The 21192-nt window shown below is 32.6% G+C and overlaps 1 protein-coding gene across 1 annotated transcript; it reads right to left on the minus strand.

The window, feature by feature from the left end:
- Nucleotides 1-809: 809 nt before the first annotated feature.
- Nucleotides 810-19726, minus strand: LOC115713569 (uncharacterized mitochondrial protein AtMg00810-like). Its single transcript, XM_030642056.1, has 2 exons — nt 19211-19726; nt 810-890 (listed from the first exon to the last, which is right to left on the minus strand). The coding sequence occupies exons 1-2, from the start codon at nt 19724-19726 to the stop codon at nt 810-812; spliced, it is 597 nt and encodes a 198-aa protein (XP_030497916.1).
- Nucleotides 19727-21192: the final 1466 nt, after the last annotated feature.

A 21192-nucleotide genomic window follows, 5' to 3' on the forward strand; every position in this document is an offset into this window, starting at 1 on the left:
ATTCCCACCCTTGTTGCTACTACAACTTCTGCACCAGCAGCACAAGCCTCTGACCCTGCACCTGCTGCAAATCAAGCTTTAAGAAAACAAAAAACCTCGCCCCATGTGTTCCCATTGCCAGAAACCTGGCCACTACAAAGACAAATATTATTTCTTACATGGCTTTCCCCCAAGTTATGGAAATAGAAAACCAACAGATGCAACAAACAAAAGAAAACCAGACAATGCTTCATCTACTTGCAATCCTCAAAGCATGCAAGTTTCCACGCCGACCATTGATATCTCCCAATCCCATCTCACCAATTCTCAATGCCAACAGATTATTTCTATGTTGCCACAACATCTCCAACATATTATTTCTATGTTGACACAACATCTCCAACCCACAAACAGATGCATCCACATCTGTTGACACACCTACTGCCAACAATTTTACTGGTAATCTCGACCTTTTTTCCTTTAATTATTGGATAATTGACAGTGGTGCAACTCACCATGTTTGTGCTCATTTACAATGCTTTCAAACAATTAATCATGAACATAATGCAAAAACTGTCAATTTACCAAATGGTACCTCTGTTAAAATCGAAAAAGTTGGCACAGTTGTTCTTAACACCCAGTTGACACTTTCCAATGTTCTCTATGTTCCTCTTTTAAATTCAACTTACTTTTAGCACCTGCATTATTAGATACTACTTCCAATTCAATATATTTTAATTCTAATGAATGTATTATCCAGGGACATTCTCGGACATCGAGGATGGGAATTGCTAAGAGATATGGCAAACTCTACTACATCAAGCAAGCTGTCAGCTTTGCTCCTCATCTTTCAATTTCTTGTAATGTACAAAAAGACCAATACCAATGGCACAATCGCCTTGATCATCCTTCTGTATTGATATCAAATAAGATCAATAAACAATTACGTTCTCCTAATGAAATTTTTGCTCCATTTCATTGCCTAACTTGTCACTTGGCAAAACAAAAACAAAATTGCCTTTTCAATCCAACAATAATTTTTCTAAGGCAATCTTTGATCTCATCCACCTAGACAGATGGGGACCATATCCAACACCCTCTATCGATGGTTACAAATATTTTATAACTATAGTAGATGACCATTCACGATATACATGGATCTACCTACTAAGAGCTAAATATGAAGCTCCACAAATAATACACAATTTTTTTACCTTTGTCAACACACAATTCCAAATTAGCATTAAATCTGTTCGAAGTGACAATGCTGAAGAATTATGTTTAACTAATTTTTATAATCACAAAGGCACCATTCACCACTGTGTTGAAAGACCTCAGCAAAATACAGTTGTTGAACGGAAACACCAACATATTTTAAACTAGGGAACAAAACCGCGCGTTGCGCGATCTTCATAAAAATTGAAACTATATATTTTAATTTTTAGTTAAGTTATTTTACATTAAAATATATATTTTAGAGCAGATAGTATTTTTAATTAATTGATATTATTGTTATCGTATTGTTCTACACCGTTACTAAAAAAATACAAACAATTGTAATATATATATATATATAGAAAGACTTATAAGCATATATTTAAAAACACGTTACCACTTCTTATAACATTCTATAATTATTAATATATTGATGATTATGGTTATTTATAGTTTTTATGACGCGTAGGGTAAAATTTTAAAAAAAAGTTTTGGAGCCTTAAGTGAGCTATTGTTAAAAAAAAAAATTAAAAAAAAAGCAGAGAGAGATAGATAGAGAGAGAGAGAGCCTGGATCGCCACCTAAAGACGACCCTATTAATTAGTGATATATATTGTATTTGAACTTGGTCTTACCATCCTTTAAGAAAAAATTTGATTGACATGCATGTTACAAAATATAATAATATCAAAGTTTTTTTATTATAATAATTTAAATTGTATATATTATATCTTTCTTTTTTTTTTTTTTTCTAATTTGTATATATTTTTTTATTGTTTCTTACTTTTTTGACTCTACAATTAATTAAGAAAAAATATAATAGACTATATGAATATTAATGTACTTATTATTTTAAATCTCATTCAAATAATTTATTTGGCATTTCATGTAATACAATGTACATATATATATAAACTAGCAAAAACTACGTGCGAGGCACGTATACTAAATTTTATATTTTATGCTAGTTTTTTTCTATGTTATTTGAAAGTGATACAATTAAAAATTAAAGAAAAAATATTATTAGTTATTAGGTGAGATTATTATTATGTGTATCTAAATATTATAGTTTATAATGTTGTCAATTAAAAGTGAATACCGAATGCAATATATTAGTGTTTAAGAAAGCTTGATGATTTAAATATGTTCTTAAGTTAATCCAAAAATAAATTAAAAATTGATGTTCCAATACTTAAAGAAACATTACTTAAATGGGTGTAAGATAAAAAGAAAATTAAAAATCAATCTCTAAATTGTTGATAATTGAAGATAGCATTTGTTGAAAAATTGTAGATAAGAAAACTAATGATAGTCATTGGTGGATTTCAATCTTCATTTGCTTCGATAGAGACAATAGTGTAATTTTTGTATTTTGCACTTTTCATTCTAGCCGGGTCCGCATATATCTGGATTGTCCATTTTTCCGTTGATAAATTGAATATGGTAGTGTCGACAAAAGGTGAAAATCATGTTTAACAAAAAGTGATAGTATTCTATAACAAAATACTATTAAATTATTTGAATTTAAATTATTTTAAAATACTATATTTTATTAAAATAAAACTCTATACAATTAAAATTTCATATTTATCTTTGTTCAAAAAGAAAAAAAATGAAAAGTTTCTATTATTATCTCTACTGTCTTTCTAGATGTGAATAATGGTTTCTTCTTTCTTCCATATTCTTTTTTATTTTTTGTATATTATGTTTGCAGCATATATGTAAATTATTACGTAACTTTAAAAAACTTTGCTCCTGGAAACTAATGCATATGCGGAGCACTTAGAATCATTTGTTAGCTGTAAACTTTGTTGGGTTTTTTTTGCTATTGATGCTTGGTTTTGTGAACTTTGATAAAAGTCACGCTTCTTTTTTATTATTATTATTACTTATATATTTTGTTATTAAGTTGTGAAGAAGAAAAAAGAGAAGTGTGGATTGGAATATTATGTGTGATCCCATGGGAATATTATAAATAATTAAAGAAAACCCGATCGTAAATGTACAACAACAAAAACTCAATCGTATTTTTTTTATTTAATAGGATTTATTTTATTATATATAAATAAAAAGTGACCCATGAATTTCTCATAAATCATTTTATTTTTAATAATAAATCATTTTATATTTAATATAAATAAAAAGTCACCCATGAATTTCTCATAAAACTAAAAATTTTGTTATATAGGCACACTTTATATAGAATAGATATTTATAGAAGCATATTAAAATAATAATTAATTGTTAACTATATGCATTTAGATTGAATTTATTTATTTATTTTATTTTTCAAATATCTATCATCTTTTTTTATTTCATGTTTTAGAGTTTGAATATAAAAATGGTTAACTTGACTTGCATTAAAAAAAACACACACCTAAACTTATAAACACAAACACAAACCTAAACATAAAATAAAATTGAATACCTAACAAAAGCTGAACATACAAACTTATTATAATAATTAGCATACTAAATTTTCATTAATTTCATGAAAAATACAGGTGCTCACAGAAACTAATTAACTTGATCATCGTTAAGAGTGGATTAGTTGAATAGACATAGACTATGGAGACGACCAAATGAAAAAATGTGAGTTTCTATATAACAGAATGACCTAGAGAGTATCATTTTTTTTATACTAAAATGTATGGCTCTCCAATATTGCTCAAAATATGATGGCAATAGCTAGTGTATACATAGAGATAATGATATGTTATTGAAAGAAGATATAATAATAATAATACTAATAATAATAATAATAACAATAATATAATTGTTATATTATAGTTAATTGTAATTGTTGACAAAGGTTTTCGTCAACCAATTAAATGATATAATGAGGAGAGCTATGGAATAATTGATGCTGGTAGTTTTTACGTGGTTCGGGCATTAATGAGCCATAGTCCACGAGTCTTTGTTATTTATGAGAGTTCTTATACAGAGAATGTTCTTGGTGAATCTCTTTCTCTCTTCTTTACTCTCTTTGATTCATTGATTGATCCCTTTTTTCGTTCTGTTTAGGGGTATTTATAGAGTTTTTCCAGGAACACTAAAAAGGGATCACTTGTCTTTAAGTGTCAGCCCTTTAGGTGCACAAGTTTCTAGCAGATATAAAATAGAACATACATGATCTATGCCGTAGGTATCTTAGGGATTAGATGAGAGTAATCTTTATCCTTCCTTGATTGATGTGATTCTTCATAATGGAGTCGTCACTAGACTCGTTGATTATCGTGTAATCGCCGTAAAAGAGGCTTACACCATCTGTCAAATCCTTTTATGGGTGTTCTATTACATTTCCCCCATGCTGCATTAAATGTGAAATGACTGTTTGAACAGGTTCTCCTTCTCCCAGAGATGCATTGTTGTATTTCTAGCTCTCGGAGAGTAAAGGCGTGTCTTATGCTCCTCTCCGGGGGCTCACTCCTTGAAATGCACCTTCTATCTACATATGACTTAACAAAGTCTCTTAATTAACAAATAAACCCTACAATCTCTTTTCTTCACAATTAAGCCCTAGCTTAGTAAAAATTCATAAACTAGACATAGTCTAGTTATAGAATTATAATTGATCAATTAAAATAAATTGACTGGGTCTTACAAGCAGTTTGTCTCAACTAGTATGGGGACCATGGGCCTATATAACCAAGCTTCCAATAAGCAGATCTAGAATTTACCAAATAAATTCACTAACTTAATAATTCCTCATTGCATCCACCATAGAACTTGGAATTGCACTCTTAGTTACAAAGAACGCTCTATATGTTCCACGATATAGATACGCTATTAATTATCTATTGTTATAATCACAATAATCAATGATCCTCTATAGATGATCTACATTGCATAGGGATAAAATTACTGTTACACCCTTTGAATGTATTTTATCCTTAAAACACTTGGCCACCTATAAATGATATTTTAGTGAACTAATATAATCACTAAAATGAGATCTCAATCATTTATCTCTATTCATCCAAGCTCGAAGGAAATCATCGTTTTACTTCTAAATACCTATAGGAGCTATAGATTCCATATCTATGTTTAGCGCTCCCACTCAATTGTACTATCATGTTCCCAAAATGTACGTATCACCCTGACCAAAAAGTAGGCTTAACTAACAAATCAAAGAACACGAATAACACTCTCGAGATCGAAGCTAATCATGTCAGGATTAAGATCATTTGATCTAGGATCAATTAGGTGATATTGAATTGAATAGATATTATGGTAAATTTATCATATCTAATCCAAGTTCAATATCGGTCCCTTCCAATGTATACTCCATACATCTGATATTGGTAAACTTTGCCAATACCCTAGAAATGACATAACACTTATCCAAGGTGTAAGTACACCTATCGCTGATTATCATGCCAGTCTAAATCCAGTGAACTGACAAATCAAGGAATTAAACTTTTTGAACATATAATCATGATTATATTCCACTGTGTTGACAACACCATAATCATGAACAAATACATATGTTCTGGACTTAATAGAATTTATACATTAAATATAATCATGAAATAAATCATGTGAACCATGCAACATAAAATGATTTCGGGTCTTTATTAATTAGTAAATCTGATTATATTGAAATGGGTTTTATTTAGGGCACAAAACCCAACACCCTCTTCAATGATTAACTATCCTGCCACTACCTAAGCTTGAATTACTAGGTTTCGGGTTGAAAATCGAAGAAAATAGATTAAGAGGAAAGAGGGTTTTGTCACACCAAAAGAAGAAGGTTTCGTTCGTAACTATTTTGTTTTAAAAACATAATATATATATAATCAGATAAGTTTTATAAAACAGACTTTAATAATAATAATAATATTAATATTATTAATAAAAATTTCATTATTAATAGTTATCTTATCATTTCTTTGCCACTAAGAAATCTCTACTTCTAAGGCACTAGGTCAAATCCTACATACTCCTAATTACTCAAATACTTACACTATAAACTTATCATTATATTCCTATCAAATCTATTAATTAAATATGTTATGATACTTTTAGCCTCCCATCGAGTCCCTAAGGTCGTCGATCTTGAAAATAGTTTTATTCCATAAATAGCTCATATTACATTCACACATGCTATATAAATCTCCGTAATTAATAAATCTCCGTCTTTCTCGGTGGAACCCCTCCTTTCCCCTGGTTCTTAGTGCACAGACACGCTCCTCGATCTTCACGACCCTAGGGGCTAGTTTTTCCCTTGGGAAACTTACCCCCTGCAGACCTTTCCCCTTTGGGAGATCAGAATGAACTTTCTGTGGATCCCGTGCTATTTTGTTCTTTCAGGTACGACCGTAGGGCTCCCTTTTGGGGGAGGTCTTTTAGGAGGGCACCTGATTGAACTAGGCTCCCTATACTTCTGCTTTTGGCTTCCTGTGGGATGAGAAGGTCCTTCCCCCGTCTTCTCTTGCACGAAAGGGACGGCATTTGGGTACACATGAATGCATGTATTCTCTATTGCCTTTTTCATAGCGATCAATATTTCTTCCATTCGTTTATTTTGTTTTTTTTTTGTTCTACCAACTCAGCCTCATGGTCAGTAGCTTTTTGCATCAATGCCACCAATTTCGCTTGTTATTTCTCAAGAACAGAGAAACGACAATGAAGAAAGAGTAATTAATTTCATTGATTGAAAAGATATTACAGAGGTTCGAATTTATACAGTGGAGAAAACCAAAACTAATAACAGAAAGTTAGTTAGAAGAAGAAGATAGTTGGCCTAACTAACTTTAACTAACCTCACTAACTAACAACTAACTAGGTACTCTTAACAACCCCTCTTAAACTTAGGGTGGTGAAGTAATCCACACCAAGTTTGTCACGAAGTAAAGAGAACCTAGAGCTTGAGATGGGTTTAATGAGGGAATCTGCAAGTTGGTGTTCAGCAGGAACATGTTGAACCAGAATCTCTTTTTGCAGCACTTTGTCACAAACATAGTGAATATCAATCTCTATATGCTTCGTGCGTGCATGTAAAATGGGATTGGCTGAGAGTTGCGCAATATTGAGATTATCGATGTTGGGCTTTGTGCCCTAAATAAAACTCTATTTCAATATAATCTTTATCATTCAATTATCAATAAAGAGACAAAAGTATTTTCATCACTTATTTAGTGTGTCATGTGATTCATGTTGATCTATGTGTTTTTTATGATTGTTTGATGTTTGAAATTTTTTTATGAAAAATAATTTGAATTTTTTTCTGAAATTATTTTTGTTGGATAGTTTGGGAAAAATTAAGCAATCCACTTTTTACAGAACTCGATTTTGATTTATTTTGAATTAGTTATGATTTTTTGAAGTTTTGAAAAAAAGATAGGGGTGGTGTCACCCCATACGCGCGCGGATCTGAGTGATCACTCGGTCACGCGCGCTTCAGACACGAGGTTGCCTGAGTTTTCTCGGTCTCAAGCCTCAGTTTTTTCTTAAATTAGGGGCTCCGCGCGCAGATGAGGCTGCAGGTAGCCTCTCTGGCCGCGGTTTCTCGGCCATGCTCCCATCCCTACGCGCGCGGATGGTATGCACTGCATACCATCCGCATCAAATCCAATTTTTTCAACTTTTTTTTTTTTCATTTTTTCATGCTTTTTCATGGAATTAATTTCGAATTTTTTGTGTAATTTTATATTTAGATTTTTATTTTTTATATTTCAAATCTAATTATCAGAAATAATTAATTATTATTTTTTAAAATTAATTTAAGATATTAGTGAGTGAAATTTAAAGCTTGAAAATAGGTAAAAATCTAATTTTTTGCTTAATTAATTATCTTATTTTTAAAATTTGATTAATTTATCTTGTTTTTAAAATTTAAGGTCAGATATTTATATTTTAATTTTTTTTAATAAAATGACCTTATTTGAAATTTTAAATTGAAATAAGATATTTTGCTAAGTTTTAAATTTTGTTATTTTTTTTATTTAAATTAAATTGTAAAATCAGAAAAATGATATTAAATTATCATTTTATTTAATTTAATATTTAATTATTTTTAAATAACATGAAATTTAAAAAGTTGTTAGCATTTTTTAAAAAAAAAGATATTTAGGTTAGTTGAAACCTAATTTTTTAAATTTATAGGTTTAATTTAATTTTTTTAATTAATTTGTTTATTTTATATTCTGAATTTTTTTATTTATTTAATTTATTTTTTTCGAAATTATTAAATTAATTAATTAATTTAAAATTAAATAAACCCTATATCCAGCTATCCAACTTGTTACATGTTTGTGTGTTTATATTGTTTGATTATTAAAACAAGTTTTATAAAACCTATTATTGCTTGATCTAAATTGCCATGGTTAACTTGTTGACAGATCCAATGACATGATTTTAACCCATGGTTCAATTGTCAATAGGTCAAACAAGTAACTTGTAACAAGTAAATTTTGCATTCTTCTTTCATCTGTGTATAAACCTAGTAACATGATAGGATCCATCCAAATCTGTGTGCCTGTGTGAGCCTATATGTTTGCTTTGGGCTTAGATGCATATAGGTAGCCCATTTAATTTTGTAATTAAAATAGACTAGGTTGCTAAATAAAATGTCACATATTGATAGATTTTATTTTGGCCCAATTAGTATTTGGGCCTATTCAATTAATAACAATTGTTCATTTTAAGGTTAAATTCCTCTCTTTTGGGCCTTGTGTGAGAGTTAGGGGGCCAAAGCAGTGGGTACGACATACTAAATCCAACCCTCCCTCACATGAACAACCCCAACTGTGAAGGCCCATTTGCCTGATTTGAATAACTTTACTAGGTTAATTAAATTAGTGTAACCTAATAAAATTGATTAGCAACATAATTAATTTCGAAATATATGAAATTAATTTTTATTTGAATATTTTGAAATTAATTTAAGAAAAACACACTTAGTTTAATGAAACTTATTCAAGATAAACTATATGTATTTTTATTGTATTTAATTAAATATAGAATTATAACTAATTAGATTCTTCTGAAGCTTAATTATTTAATATTTCATTAAATATTTCTATTTAAGTTGTAAATTAGTTATTTATAACTAATTTTTGAATCAACTTGAATTTGAAAATTTTTTGAAATTCAAAATTAAGTTGAGGAATTCTAGGAATTAGTTATTGAGAGATTCTTGGAATATTATTTTAAGTTGAAAATTTGTTAATTTTAGATCAACAAAAATGGAATATTTTTCAAATTAAGTGGTTAGTAACTTAATTTGTTATTTAATTAAATTTTGTTTGAAAATAATTTAAGTTGGAAATTTAGTTATTTTAAAACAACTTAAATTAGATAATTTTCAAATATTTATTTTATTATATTTTAATTTATTTATTTATTTTTTTGAAATTTTATATATTTATATATAATTTTCGAAAATTATATATTGAAAATTAAATTAAAGTTGAAAATTAATTTTTAATTAATTTTGGACCAACTTTAAATTAAGTTATTTTCATTATTAAAATATATGATTAATTAAAATACATTATTTTAAATAATGAGCTTTAATCAAGAGATATTTGATCTCCATTGTTGGTCTTACAATAGTTAAATGTTTTCAATATAACCTCGAGACGCTAGACTTCGTCTCCTTTATGGATGGTTATTCGTTGAAAGTATTTAACATTGTAAGACCTCATATGATAAGTGTTTTGTAAGTTTTCGTCTCTATTAGACTCTCCCCTACGGTGACTACTTAGAGATACATTTACAAAACATGAAACAATGGTGGAAACTCATAAAATGAGAATAACCTTGACTCTCGTCTACTGGGACAACGTTGGATTCTCATTTTGATCGGATAAAAGGTTGCTAAAATGGTGTCCATTTTAGATGAACTGACTACTCTATTCAACTAATGTTATCTTTGACTCTCGCCTACTGGGACACTGTATTTCATTATGTTGGAAACCTTAGAAAATAATAAATATGTTTAATTTTTGGTATTTTTGCAAACATATTTGCTATACTTGTTATTTTCTGAATTAGTGTATGAATTTATTGAACCAAATGATTTACTTCTGTTTATTGATTTTAGTAGTGTCAATAATGTCCAACTCACACCCCAATCCTCATCTCGAATATGCCTTTAGGAATGAACTTCAAAGTGTGAAGATGACTCCTGGTCAGAGTATTACTTCACACTTGCTCATGATGAACTTGAAATTCCAGAAAGCAGCTAAGCTGGGAATTATTTTATGTGAAGAGCAGAGATTTCATTGCTCCGACAATCCTACTACTTCAAGCTCAGTTGAGAAAAATAGAGAAAGTGATTCCACTTCCTCAGATTATCCTTCACAGCAGATTGAACCAGCAATAAGAACAATCCAAAAACGGTTAAGCAATGATGCTTTAGTTTTTGAATCATATGTTTTAAAGAATAATAAATCTATCTGGATTCTTGATTCTGGATCTACAAACCATGTCAGTTGTTCATTGCAATTACTTAAAAACTAGAATTATTTGAAATCCAGAGAGTTGAAACTTAAAGTTGGTAATGGTGAGATCGTATCGGTTAGAGCTAGAGGAAAAGCCAAACTCAAGTTTCAGAACAGAATTTTGGAATTAAACAATGTCTTATTCATTCCAAATTTCAGTAGAAACTTAATTTCTGTTTCATGCTTACAATTGCAACAATACAAATTAGATTTTTTGAGTTCTGGTTCTACCATTTCTCGAAATGACATTCAAATTTGTGTTGCATCAATGAAACAGGGGCTTTATGTTCTAAGACCAGAAGAACCATTTGCGCTTAATAACGAACTGTTTAAAGTAGCTAAACCTAAAAACCACAAAAAGTAAAAGATCGATAATGAAGATGAAACTATCTATGGCACTCACGTCTTGGTCATATAGGCTATGATAGACTTCACAAGTTAACCAAAGGTGGTACATTGAAAAATGTCACCTTAGTGAATCTTGCCTAGAAGGCAAAATGGCAAAACGTTCTTTCTCTGCAAAGGGAGAGCGTGCCAAGGAACCACTAGGTATAGTACATTCAGATCTTTGTGGACCCCTGAATGTCAAAGCTAGAGGTGGTTATGAGTACTTTGTCACTTTCATTGATGATTACTCTAGATATGGTCATATTTACCTTATGCATAAGAAATCTGAAACGTTTGAAAAGTTTCAGGAATTTCTAGCATTGGCTCATGACCAATTGGGTAAGACTTTAAAGATCTTGCAAACTGATAGGGGTGGAGAATATATGGATATGCAGTTCAAAGATCATTTGATTGAACTTGGCATTGAATCCCAATTGACAGCCCCTAGTACTCCACAACAAAATGGAGTTGCAGAAAGAAGAAATCACACGCTTTTGGAAATGGTTAGTGTTGGGTTTTGTGCCCTAAATAAAACCCATTACAATCTGATTAGTTATCAATTTAGATTTTTGAAGTGAACATGTATTCTACATGCTTATGGTTTAATAGATATTTTTTTATACACAAAATCTGTTAAGTCCAGAACATATATTCATTCACAATTACAGTATTGTCAACACAGTGGAATGTGATTGTGATTATATGATTCAAAAGACTAAGTTCCTATTCATCAGTGTTTTGGATTTACACTGATGTGATAATCAGCGATGAAGTATACTTACACTTGGAGTAAGTGTTATGTTCTTTCCAGGACATTGGTAAAGTATACTAGTTTTGAATGTATGGAGTATACATTGGACTGGACCGATATTGAACTTGGTCAAGATATTATAAACTTACCGTTGTATCTTTCCAAGTCAATATCAGTAGCTGATCTTAGATTAAAAGAATCTAAATCCTGATATGCTTAGGCTCAATCTCAGGAGTGTTATTCATGTTCTTTGATTTATTAGTTAAGCCTACTTTTGGGTCAGGGTGATACGTATATTTTGGGAACATGATAGTATGATTGAGTGGGAGCGCTGAACATAAATATATCTATAGCTTCTACTGGTGTATAGAAGTCAAGTGATGATTCCCTTCGAGCTTAGTTAAATAGAAGTAAATGGACGAGCTCTTGTTTCAGTGACTATATATTAGATCACTAAAACATCATTTACAGGTAGCTAAGTGTTTTAAGGGGCCAAATACATTGAGGGGTGGAAACGGTAAATTTATCCCATCTCGATGTAAATCATCTATATAGAGGATCTTTGATCACATTAAGATTATAACAATGGTTAAATGAGATAGCATATCTATATCGTGGAACATATAGAATGCTCTATATAAGTCTGAGAGTGCAATTCCAAGTTCTAAGAGTGGATTCAACAAGGAATTAATAAGTTAGGAATTTACTTGGTAAATTCGATTCAACTTATTAGAAGCTCAGCAATATAGATCCATGGTCCCCATTCTAGCGGAGACTATACTGTTTGTAAGACTCAATAATTGATTTATGATTAATCAATTATAATTCTAAAAGTTAGACTATGTCTAATTTGTGAATTCTCACTAAGTAGGGATGAAATTGTAAAGAAAAAGGGATTCTAGGTTTATTTATTAATTAAGAGACTCTACATGTCTAATTAATAAATATATTAAATGACAATATTATTTAATAAGCTATTTTAGTTATTAAATAATTAGTTTTGGCATTTAAATGGTTAGAATTGGAAAAATAGCATTTTTGGGAAAATAGAAATAAAATTGTGGAAACTGCAAAACCCAAGTGAGGCCCAGTCACACCATGGCCGGCCACTTCTTTGTGTTTCCCAAGTATTATTTTCAATTTTTTAATTGCCAAGTAATTACTAACCTAAACCTAGCAACTATCTATAAGAGGAAAGTGGTGGATCACACCAAATAAGGCAGTTAATCAATTACTCAGTAATTGAGGAAACTGTTTATTTTGGAAAGTTGAGCTTCCCTTTTCTCTATATATAGCAGCCCACTCTCTTCCTCTTGTATGCTTCACCATACACGAAATACACAGTGAAAGAGAGAGAGAATTTCGAAATCCTTAGTGAGATAGTAGTGCCCACACACAGCAATCAGTACCTCAATCATAGATTGGAAGACTGTGAAGGATCACATCCAACTGAAGGACATTCGGGCTCAGATCTTGATTATACTCTGCAACAGAAAGGAATCAAGGGTTAGAGATTTGAGTGGAATGAGACATATTATTCTGCTGCACCCACTGTAAGGTTTCTTAACTTTATATGTGTTTTATTTATTATCGTTTTAGAAGTTCATATTTAGGTTGTTAATCAACATACTTGTGAGTAGATCTAAGATCCTGGTAAAATTAATTCCAGCAGTTAGGTCCATGCTTAGCTACTCAACTCTACCTACGTCCTTCTGGGGATATGCAATTCAGATGGCAACTGACATTTTAAATGTTGTTCCATCTAAATCAGTCCCTAAGACACCTTTACAATTGTGGAATGGTCGTATACCTAGTTTATGCCATTACAGAATATAGGGGTGCCCTGCTCATGTCTTAAGAAAGAAAGATGGCAAACTAGAAAAGCGAACTGAGGTTTGCATGTTTATTGGAAATTCTAAAGAGACTAGGGGTGGACTATTTTATATTCGCAAGGATGATAAAGTGTTCATTTCCACAAACGCCACTTTCCTTGAAGATGACTATATTAAGAATTTCAAGCCGCAAAGCAAAGTGGTATTGGAGGAAATGCTTTCAGATATAACTCCTTCTAATGTTTCATCCTCTTCTACTCAAGTAGAGGATAATCCCACTTCCTCGGTTGAACCTTTGCAAGTTGATACAACCGAGAAATCTACCACTGATGTTCTTGTTCAAAAGATCACCGCTCCTCGTCGTAGTGTGAGGGTTTTTACCAAACCATCTCGTTATGGCTTGGATGATGAAATCAATATGGTCGTTGGTGACGGTACTGATGACGACTCATTGACCTACAAACAGGCAATGGCAAGTCCCGAACAGAAACAATGGTCAGCCGGCATGGATTCAGAAATGGATTCCATGAAAAAGAACAAAGTCTGGGAATATGTAGATGCACTCGATAACTTTCACCCAATTGGATGTAAGTGGGTCTACAAGAAGAAAAGAGGCACTGGAGGCGAAGTCAAAACTTTTAAAGCTAGACTGGTCGCCAACGGTTACACCCAAAGAGAAGGCGTGGACTATGAGGAAACTTTTAGTCCGGTCGCCATGCTCAAATCCATCCGAATTCTTCTCTCCATAGCAGCCGCTTTCGATTATGAAATCTGGCAAATGGATGTCAAGACAGCCTTCCTTAACAGAATTCTTGAAGAGACCATCTATATGGAGCAACCAGAAGGCTATGTTGTTCCAGGGCATGAAAAGAAAGTTTGCAAACTCAATAGGTCCATTTATGGACTTAAGCAAGCTTCTCGCTCCTGGAACAAAAGGTTTGATGAAATCATCAAGACCCACGGCTTTCTTCAGAATGAAGATGAACCTTGTGTTTACCAACTCAAAGAAAACCAAGTGGTAGTCTTCCTGGTCCTTTATGTTGATGACATTTTGATTATTGGCAACAATATCAAGAAAATGACTGACATCAAGGAATGGCTTGACACTCAATTCGAAATGAAAGATTTGGGTGAAGCTGCCTATGTTCTCGGTATTCAGATTATCAGATCCCGAAAGAACAGATCCCTTGCTCTCTCTCAAACAACTTACACAGATCAAGTTTTAGAGAGATTCTCAATGACAAACACCAAAGGACACAAATGCCTTCTAGATTTTGTGTCCGTCTATCTAAAGAACAGTGTCCCACTGATCCTCAAGAGATAGAGGACATGAGAAGGGTTCCTTATGCTTCAGCAGTTGGAAGTCTAATGTATGCAATGCTATGCACTAGACCTGACATCTGTTATGCAGTAGGAATTGTGAGCAGGTATCAGACAAATCCAGGACAGGAACATTGGAATGCTGTTAAGCATATCTTGAAGTACTTGAAGAGTACAAGGCAATTCGTGTTAGTATACAAGGGTGATGCTTTGAATCCCGTAGGCTATACCGATTCAGATTTTCAGGCATGTCTTGATGATAGGAATTCTACATCTGGGATGGTGTTTACTCTTGGGGGTGGAGTAGTGGTTTGGAGAAGTGCTAAACAAACCGCAATTTCAGACTCTACCATGGAGGTAGAATACATAGCTACCGCTGAGGCTGCTAAAGAACTTGTCTGGCTTAGAAAGTTCTTCACATGACTCGGTGTTGTTCCTGAAATGGAAAAACCACTGGTTTTGCTTTGTGATAACACTGGAGCCATAGCCAACAGTAAAGAGCCTCGTAGCCACAAAAGAACCAAACACATAGAAAGGAAATATCACATCATCAGAGAGTATGTGGCAAGAGGGGGTGTACTGGTGGAGAAAGTGGACACTGAGGACAACCTAGCTGATCCATTCACCAAAGTTTTGGCAGGAACTGCATTTGAAAAGCACCGACTGAATTTAGGATTAATTGAAATGTACTGATTATTTTTATATTAGTGCAAGTGAGAGTTTGTTGGGCTTTGTGCCCTAAACAAAGCTCTATTTCAATGTAATCTTTATCATTCAATTATTAATAAAGAGGCAGAAGTATTTTCATCACTTATTTAGTGTGTCATTTGGTTCATGGTATCATTTATATGTTTATTTGATTTATAAATTCATCCAAACCCTTATCACATTTATATTCTTGTTTATTGTGTCGTCAGCACACTAGAAAGTAATCAAGATTGTGTGATTAAATATATATTCCTAAATTTATCAGTACACATGGTTTAACTGATATGATAATCTACAACATAGTTTACTTGCACCTTGGATAAGTGCTATGTCCTTTCCAGGGCATTGGTTAAAGTAAAGCTTGGGTTGGATGTATGGAGTATGCATCAGAAGGGACCGATATTGAACTTGAATTAGATATGATAATCTTACCGTAATATCTATCAAATTCAATATTACCTAGTTGATCCTAGATCAAATGATCTTAATCTTGACATGGTTAGGTTCGATCTCAAGAGTATTATTCATGTTCTTTGATTTGTTAGTTAAGCCTACTTTTTTGGTCAGGGTGACACGTACATTTTGGGAACATGGTAGTGCAATTGAGTGGGTGCGCTAATCATAGATATGGAATCTATAGCTTCTGTCTAGACATAGAAGTGAAATAATGATTTCCTTTGAGCTTCGCTAAACAGAGATAAATGGTTGAGTACTCATTTCAGTGATTATGATAGTTCACTAAAGTATCATTTATAGGTGGCTAAGTGTTTTAAGGATAAAATACATTGAAGGGTGTAACGGTAAATTAATCCCTATACAATGTAAATCATCTATAGAGGATCATTGATTATTGGGATTATAACAATGGATAACTAATAGCGTATCTATATCGTGGAACATATAGGGCATTCTATATAACTAAGAGTGCAATTCCAAGTTCTATGGTGGATGCAATGAGGAATTAATAAGTTAGTGAATTTACTTGGTAAATTCTAGATCTGCTTATTGGAAGCTCAGATATATAGGCCCATGGTCCCCATACTAGTTGAGACAATACTACTTCTAAGACTTAGTTAATTGATTTTAATTAATCAATTATAATTCTATAACTAGACTATGTCTAGTTTATGAATTTTCACTAAGCTAGGGCTTAATTGTGAAGAAAAGAGATTTTAGGGTTTATTTGTTAATTAAGAGACTTTATTAAGTCTAATTAATATAAATATTAAATGACAATATTATTTAATAATTAATTTTAGTTATTAAATAATTAGAACTGGCATTTAAGTGGTTAAATTGAAAAAATGGCATTTTTGAGAAAATAAGATGAAAATTTTGAAAAATGGCAAAATTGCAAAGTGGGGCCCAATATCAATACATGGCCGGCCACTCCATAGCAATTTACCATTTAATTTTTTCATTATTTTAATGCCAAATAAATCTAACCTAACCCTAAGTGGTTTCCTATAAATAGGTAGTGATGACTTCAAAGGAAAAGATGATGCAACACCTTCCTTCAGTAAAATTTTGAGCCTTCTTTCCTATACCAAAACTGAACCTCTCTCTCTGTCTCTCATCCTCTCTTCAAATCAAACCCTAGAGTGATTAGAGTAAGTGCCCACAAACATCAAGTGGTACTCAATCATTGTGTGTAAGGCTGTGAAGAATCCAATTTCAAGAGAAGGAGATTCGGACTCAGATCTTGGTGATACCCTGCTACAGAAAGGATACAAGGGTTAGAGATCTGAGCGGAAGGAGACATTATATTCCGCTGCAACCACTATAAGGTTCCTGAAACTTTCTATGTGTTTATTTCATATCGTTTTAGAAGTTCATGTTTAGGATGTGTTAAATGCCAAAATATTACATATTTTATAGTGTAAAAATACAAAATAAAATTAACTCTTTATAATATTTTCAAGAAATTAATGCAATATATTATTATATTGAAAATATTTTATTTAAGATTAATTTTATCTTTGTTTATAAATAATAATAGTATTTATGGCATATAGAGAAAAAGAAATAAAAAGTTAAGAAAATGCATTGTTTTTATTTAAAGAAATACAAATTAATTAAATTTTAAATAAATATTTTCATTAAAATTATTGTGATATATTTTATGTTGAAAATATTTTGTTTGGATTTAATTTTGTTTGTGTTTGATTGAGAAAATAGCATTTGTGAAAGAGTGGAAAAGAAATAAAAAGGTGATAAAAATGAGGTTCAAAGTATAGAAAAATAGTATTTTTTTGAATGCAATTTAGCCCAACCAAAGAGGCCCAACAATCAGCCCAAACACCTCTCCAAGAGGTCCCCTCCGCCACATGTCACGCACACAAGCAGCAGAGCAGCCACGGGCCCCACACGCAAGGTTTTGTCTCCCACATTCTCTTCCTTTGTCCCTCACTCTCTTCTTCAGCAAGTGACGCACACTCACACATGAAAGCCAAGTGTGTGGCTCACTTCCAAGCCCGAGAGTTGCCTTCGTTCTTCACGCATGGACTACTTGCACCAGCAACCATTTTGTGGCATTTTTTACATACGACACGTGGCACCGACTCACAAAGATAATCAACCCGAGCCTTCCACGTGGCATAGTTACAGCCCACTTCGTCCAATCCAAGAACGACACGTGGCACTCCGAAATTAACTTTGTGAATTTGCAAAAATACCACATGCAATTTGTTATAAGTTTAATTGCACATTAGGCCTTTTACCCTTCTATAAACAGAAGCTTAGGTTTTTAGAATTCAGTGACAGTTTCAGTTTCAGACAGAAAAATCCAAAGAAAACGCTCAGAGCGCTCAGTGTTAGTTTACCGCTTTCTTAGTTAATTTTCTTATGGGTTTCTAAGTTCCCTTATTATTAAGGAGGACGATGAAACCTAGTGTATTTAATTAAGTATTTATTTTTATTTTGATTCTCAGTACAATATATGCTTATGATTTTCGCTTCTTAAAATAATTTCTTTCATCTTTAATATCAAGTATTTTTGATAGTTAGAAATTATTTATGCTTGGTTCCATATTTTATTAAAAATAATATTCTTTGATTTTTTGTATTTACATTAAATTGTTTCACATTTAATGCTTAGAAGTTATAATTTTAAAGCGAAGGAAAATCTATTTTTTATTAGAAAATAATTGGTTTGATTACTGATTAAATTATGAGAATCAATATAAACATAAATATTTTTATATACACTTAAGTGGATTCTGAACCCTTAATAATATCCCAAAATATTTCTGAAAATATCTGTTACTGTCATTTTTATCATTTAAACACTTTATTTTATTTTGTTACCAAAAACCTCACCATTTTCGGAACTAGGTTAGAGTTTTATTAGCTTAGTTTAAATAAGTATTTTCTTTGATTTCACGCAATTCCCATGGGTTCGACCTCGTTCTTCACAATCTCCATACTACAATAAAGATTCGTGCGCTTGCGAGTTGATAAGTGTAAAACGTACCATTCCGGTACACAACAAGTTTTTGAGGATGTTAATAACATACTTGTTAGTAAATCTAGATCCTGGTAAAATAATTCCAACAATCGCACCATCTAACAAGGGTAGTAGCTGGAGTTTGTTTCAATTCAGATAGAAAGGATTGACGCCAATTAACTTCAGTAACCACAGTTGCAAGGCCACGATACTCAGCCTCAGTCGAAGACCTGGAGATAGTTTGTTGCTTTTTAGATTGCCATCCAATTAGATTTCCACCTAAGAAAATGCAATAACCTATTGTTGATCGCCTATCATCAGGATTAGCTGCCCAAACGGCATCATAAAATTCTTCAATATCCATAGATGTTGGGCGTTTCAGATGTAAGCCATTGTCAAGTGTGTCAGCCAAGTATCTTAAGATGCGTTTGACAGCCACAGGATGATATTGCAATGGAGATTGCATAAATTGGCACACTTTGTTGACACTAAATGCTATATTTGGCCTAGTTATGGTAGCATATTGTAATGCACCAACCAAGGATTGATAGGCAGTGGCATCAGCTACAGGTTCACTTCCAAAACTAGATAATCGAAGCCCAGTGTTCACAGGAGAACTTTGTGTCTTGACCCCTTGCATTTCAGCTTTGCAGATGATATCTTGGATATACTTTTTCTTAGAAAGATATACGCCATTTTATGTAGAAACAACCTGAATACCAAGAAAGAAATCCATGACTCCAAGATCCCTTAAGGAAAATTTGGAACTGAGATCAGAGATTAGATTGGAAATGAGGTTGTGGTTGTTGCCAGTGATCAAAATATCATCTACATAGATGAGAATATAAATGATGCTGGTAGTGGTGAGTAGAGTAAACAAGGAGTGATCTGTTTTGGCAGGGGTAAAACCAAGTTGAACTAAAACATTAGACAATTTCTCAAACCAAGCTGGAGGAGCTTGTTTGAGTCCATAAATTACTTTGTGTAACTTGCACACTTTGGTTGGGTGATCTGGATCAATGAAACTAGGTGGCTGCACCATGTAAATGTCTTCATGTAGACCTCCATTGAGAAATGCATTGTTGACATCCAGTTGTCTAACATGTCCAACCTTTTAATAAGGTAATAGTGAGCATGACACGAATAGTCACTGGCTTGACTACAGGGCTGAAGGTTTCATGAAAGTCAAATCTAGCTTGTTGGTGATACCCCTTGACAACTAATCTGGCTTTTAGTCTACTAACTGATCCATTTGAGTTTTCTTTGATCCTAAAGACCCATTTGCAGCCTATTGGCTCTCTGTTGGGAGGAAGAGGCACCAGTGTGTAAGTCTTGTTCTTTTTGAGAGAAATATTTTCTTCAAACATAGTAGCCAGACATTTGGGATCATTGAGGGCTTTCTTGACTGATGTGGGAATAAGAGAAGCCATTAGCACTTTAGGTTTCTTAATTCTAGATTTGGCTCTTTTTGTCATAGGATGCTTGTTGACTACTGGTGTAGATTGATCAGGTGAGGCTGAAGTAGTATTTTGCATAATTAGTGGAGTAAAAAAGTTGGTAGAACTAGTAGCATCTATAGTGATAATCTGATCTGAAGCAGGCATAGGGGTAGGCATGGCTACTGGTACAGTACTAGCAACAACAACAGGTGTGACAGTGTTTTGTGGCTCAGTTTGGTGTTGTCTAATTGAATTACTAGATATGGCATTTGTTGAAGATGAAACTTCATGATCTGCAACATGTGGTGAGTTATCTACAAAAACCATATTAATAGGAGCAGAAGTAGTAGGTGAAGCAACATTCGAAACATTAGTAGGACTTGGGCTAGGTGAAGCAGGAGGAGGATGATTAGACTCTGGGGGAGGGAAAAGTTGGCTGAGTCTCCGACGAAGACTAAGAGCAGGGCCATGCTGCAGAGTGAGAGTGGTTGAGGGGCTTTGGGATGAGTTGTTATTTGCTTCAAGAGCAAATGGAAAGATTAATTCATCAAATAGAACATCCCTAGATAAATAGACTTTTCCATCCTTTGAGAGACACTTATACCCTTTATGAGCCAAACTCCAGCCTAGGCAAGTGCATGGTGTGATGTAAATTGGAGTTTAACCT

Source organism: Cannabis sativa, chromosome 4 (assembly GCF_029168945.1).
Source record: "Cannabis sativa cultivar Pink pepper isolate KNU-18-1 chromosome 4, ASM2916894v1, whole genome shotgun sequence".
Classification (NCBI taxonomy): domain Eukaryota; kingdom Viridiplantae; phylum Streptophyta; class Magnoliopsida; order Rosales; family Cannabaceae; genus Cannabis; species Cannabis sativa.

Coding starts and splice junctions, on each gene's coding strand:
- LOC115713569 (XM_030642056.1), bottom strand. CDS start 19,726: ATGCAAGGGGTCAAGACACAAAGTTCTCCTGTGAACACTGGGCTTCGA. Junction 891..19,210: donor AAACTCCAGCTACTACCCTT/GTTAGATGGTGC, acceptor ATATCAATACAG/AAGGATGATCAAGGCGATTG.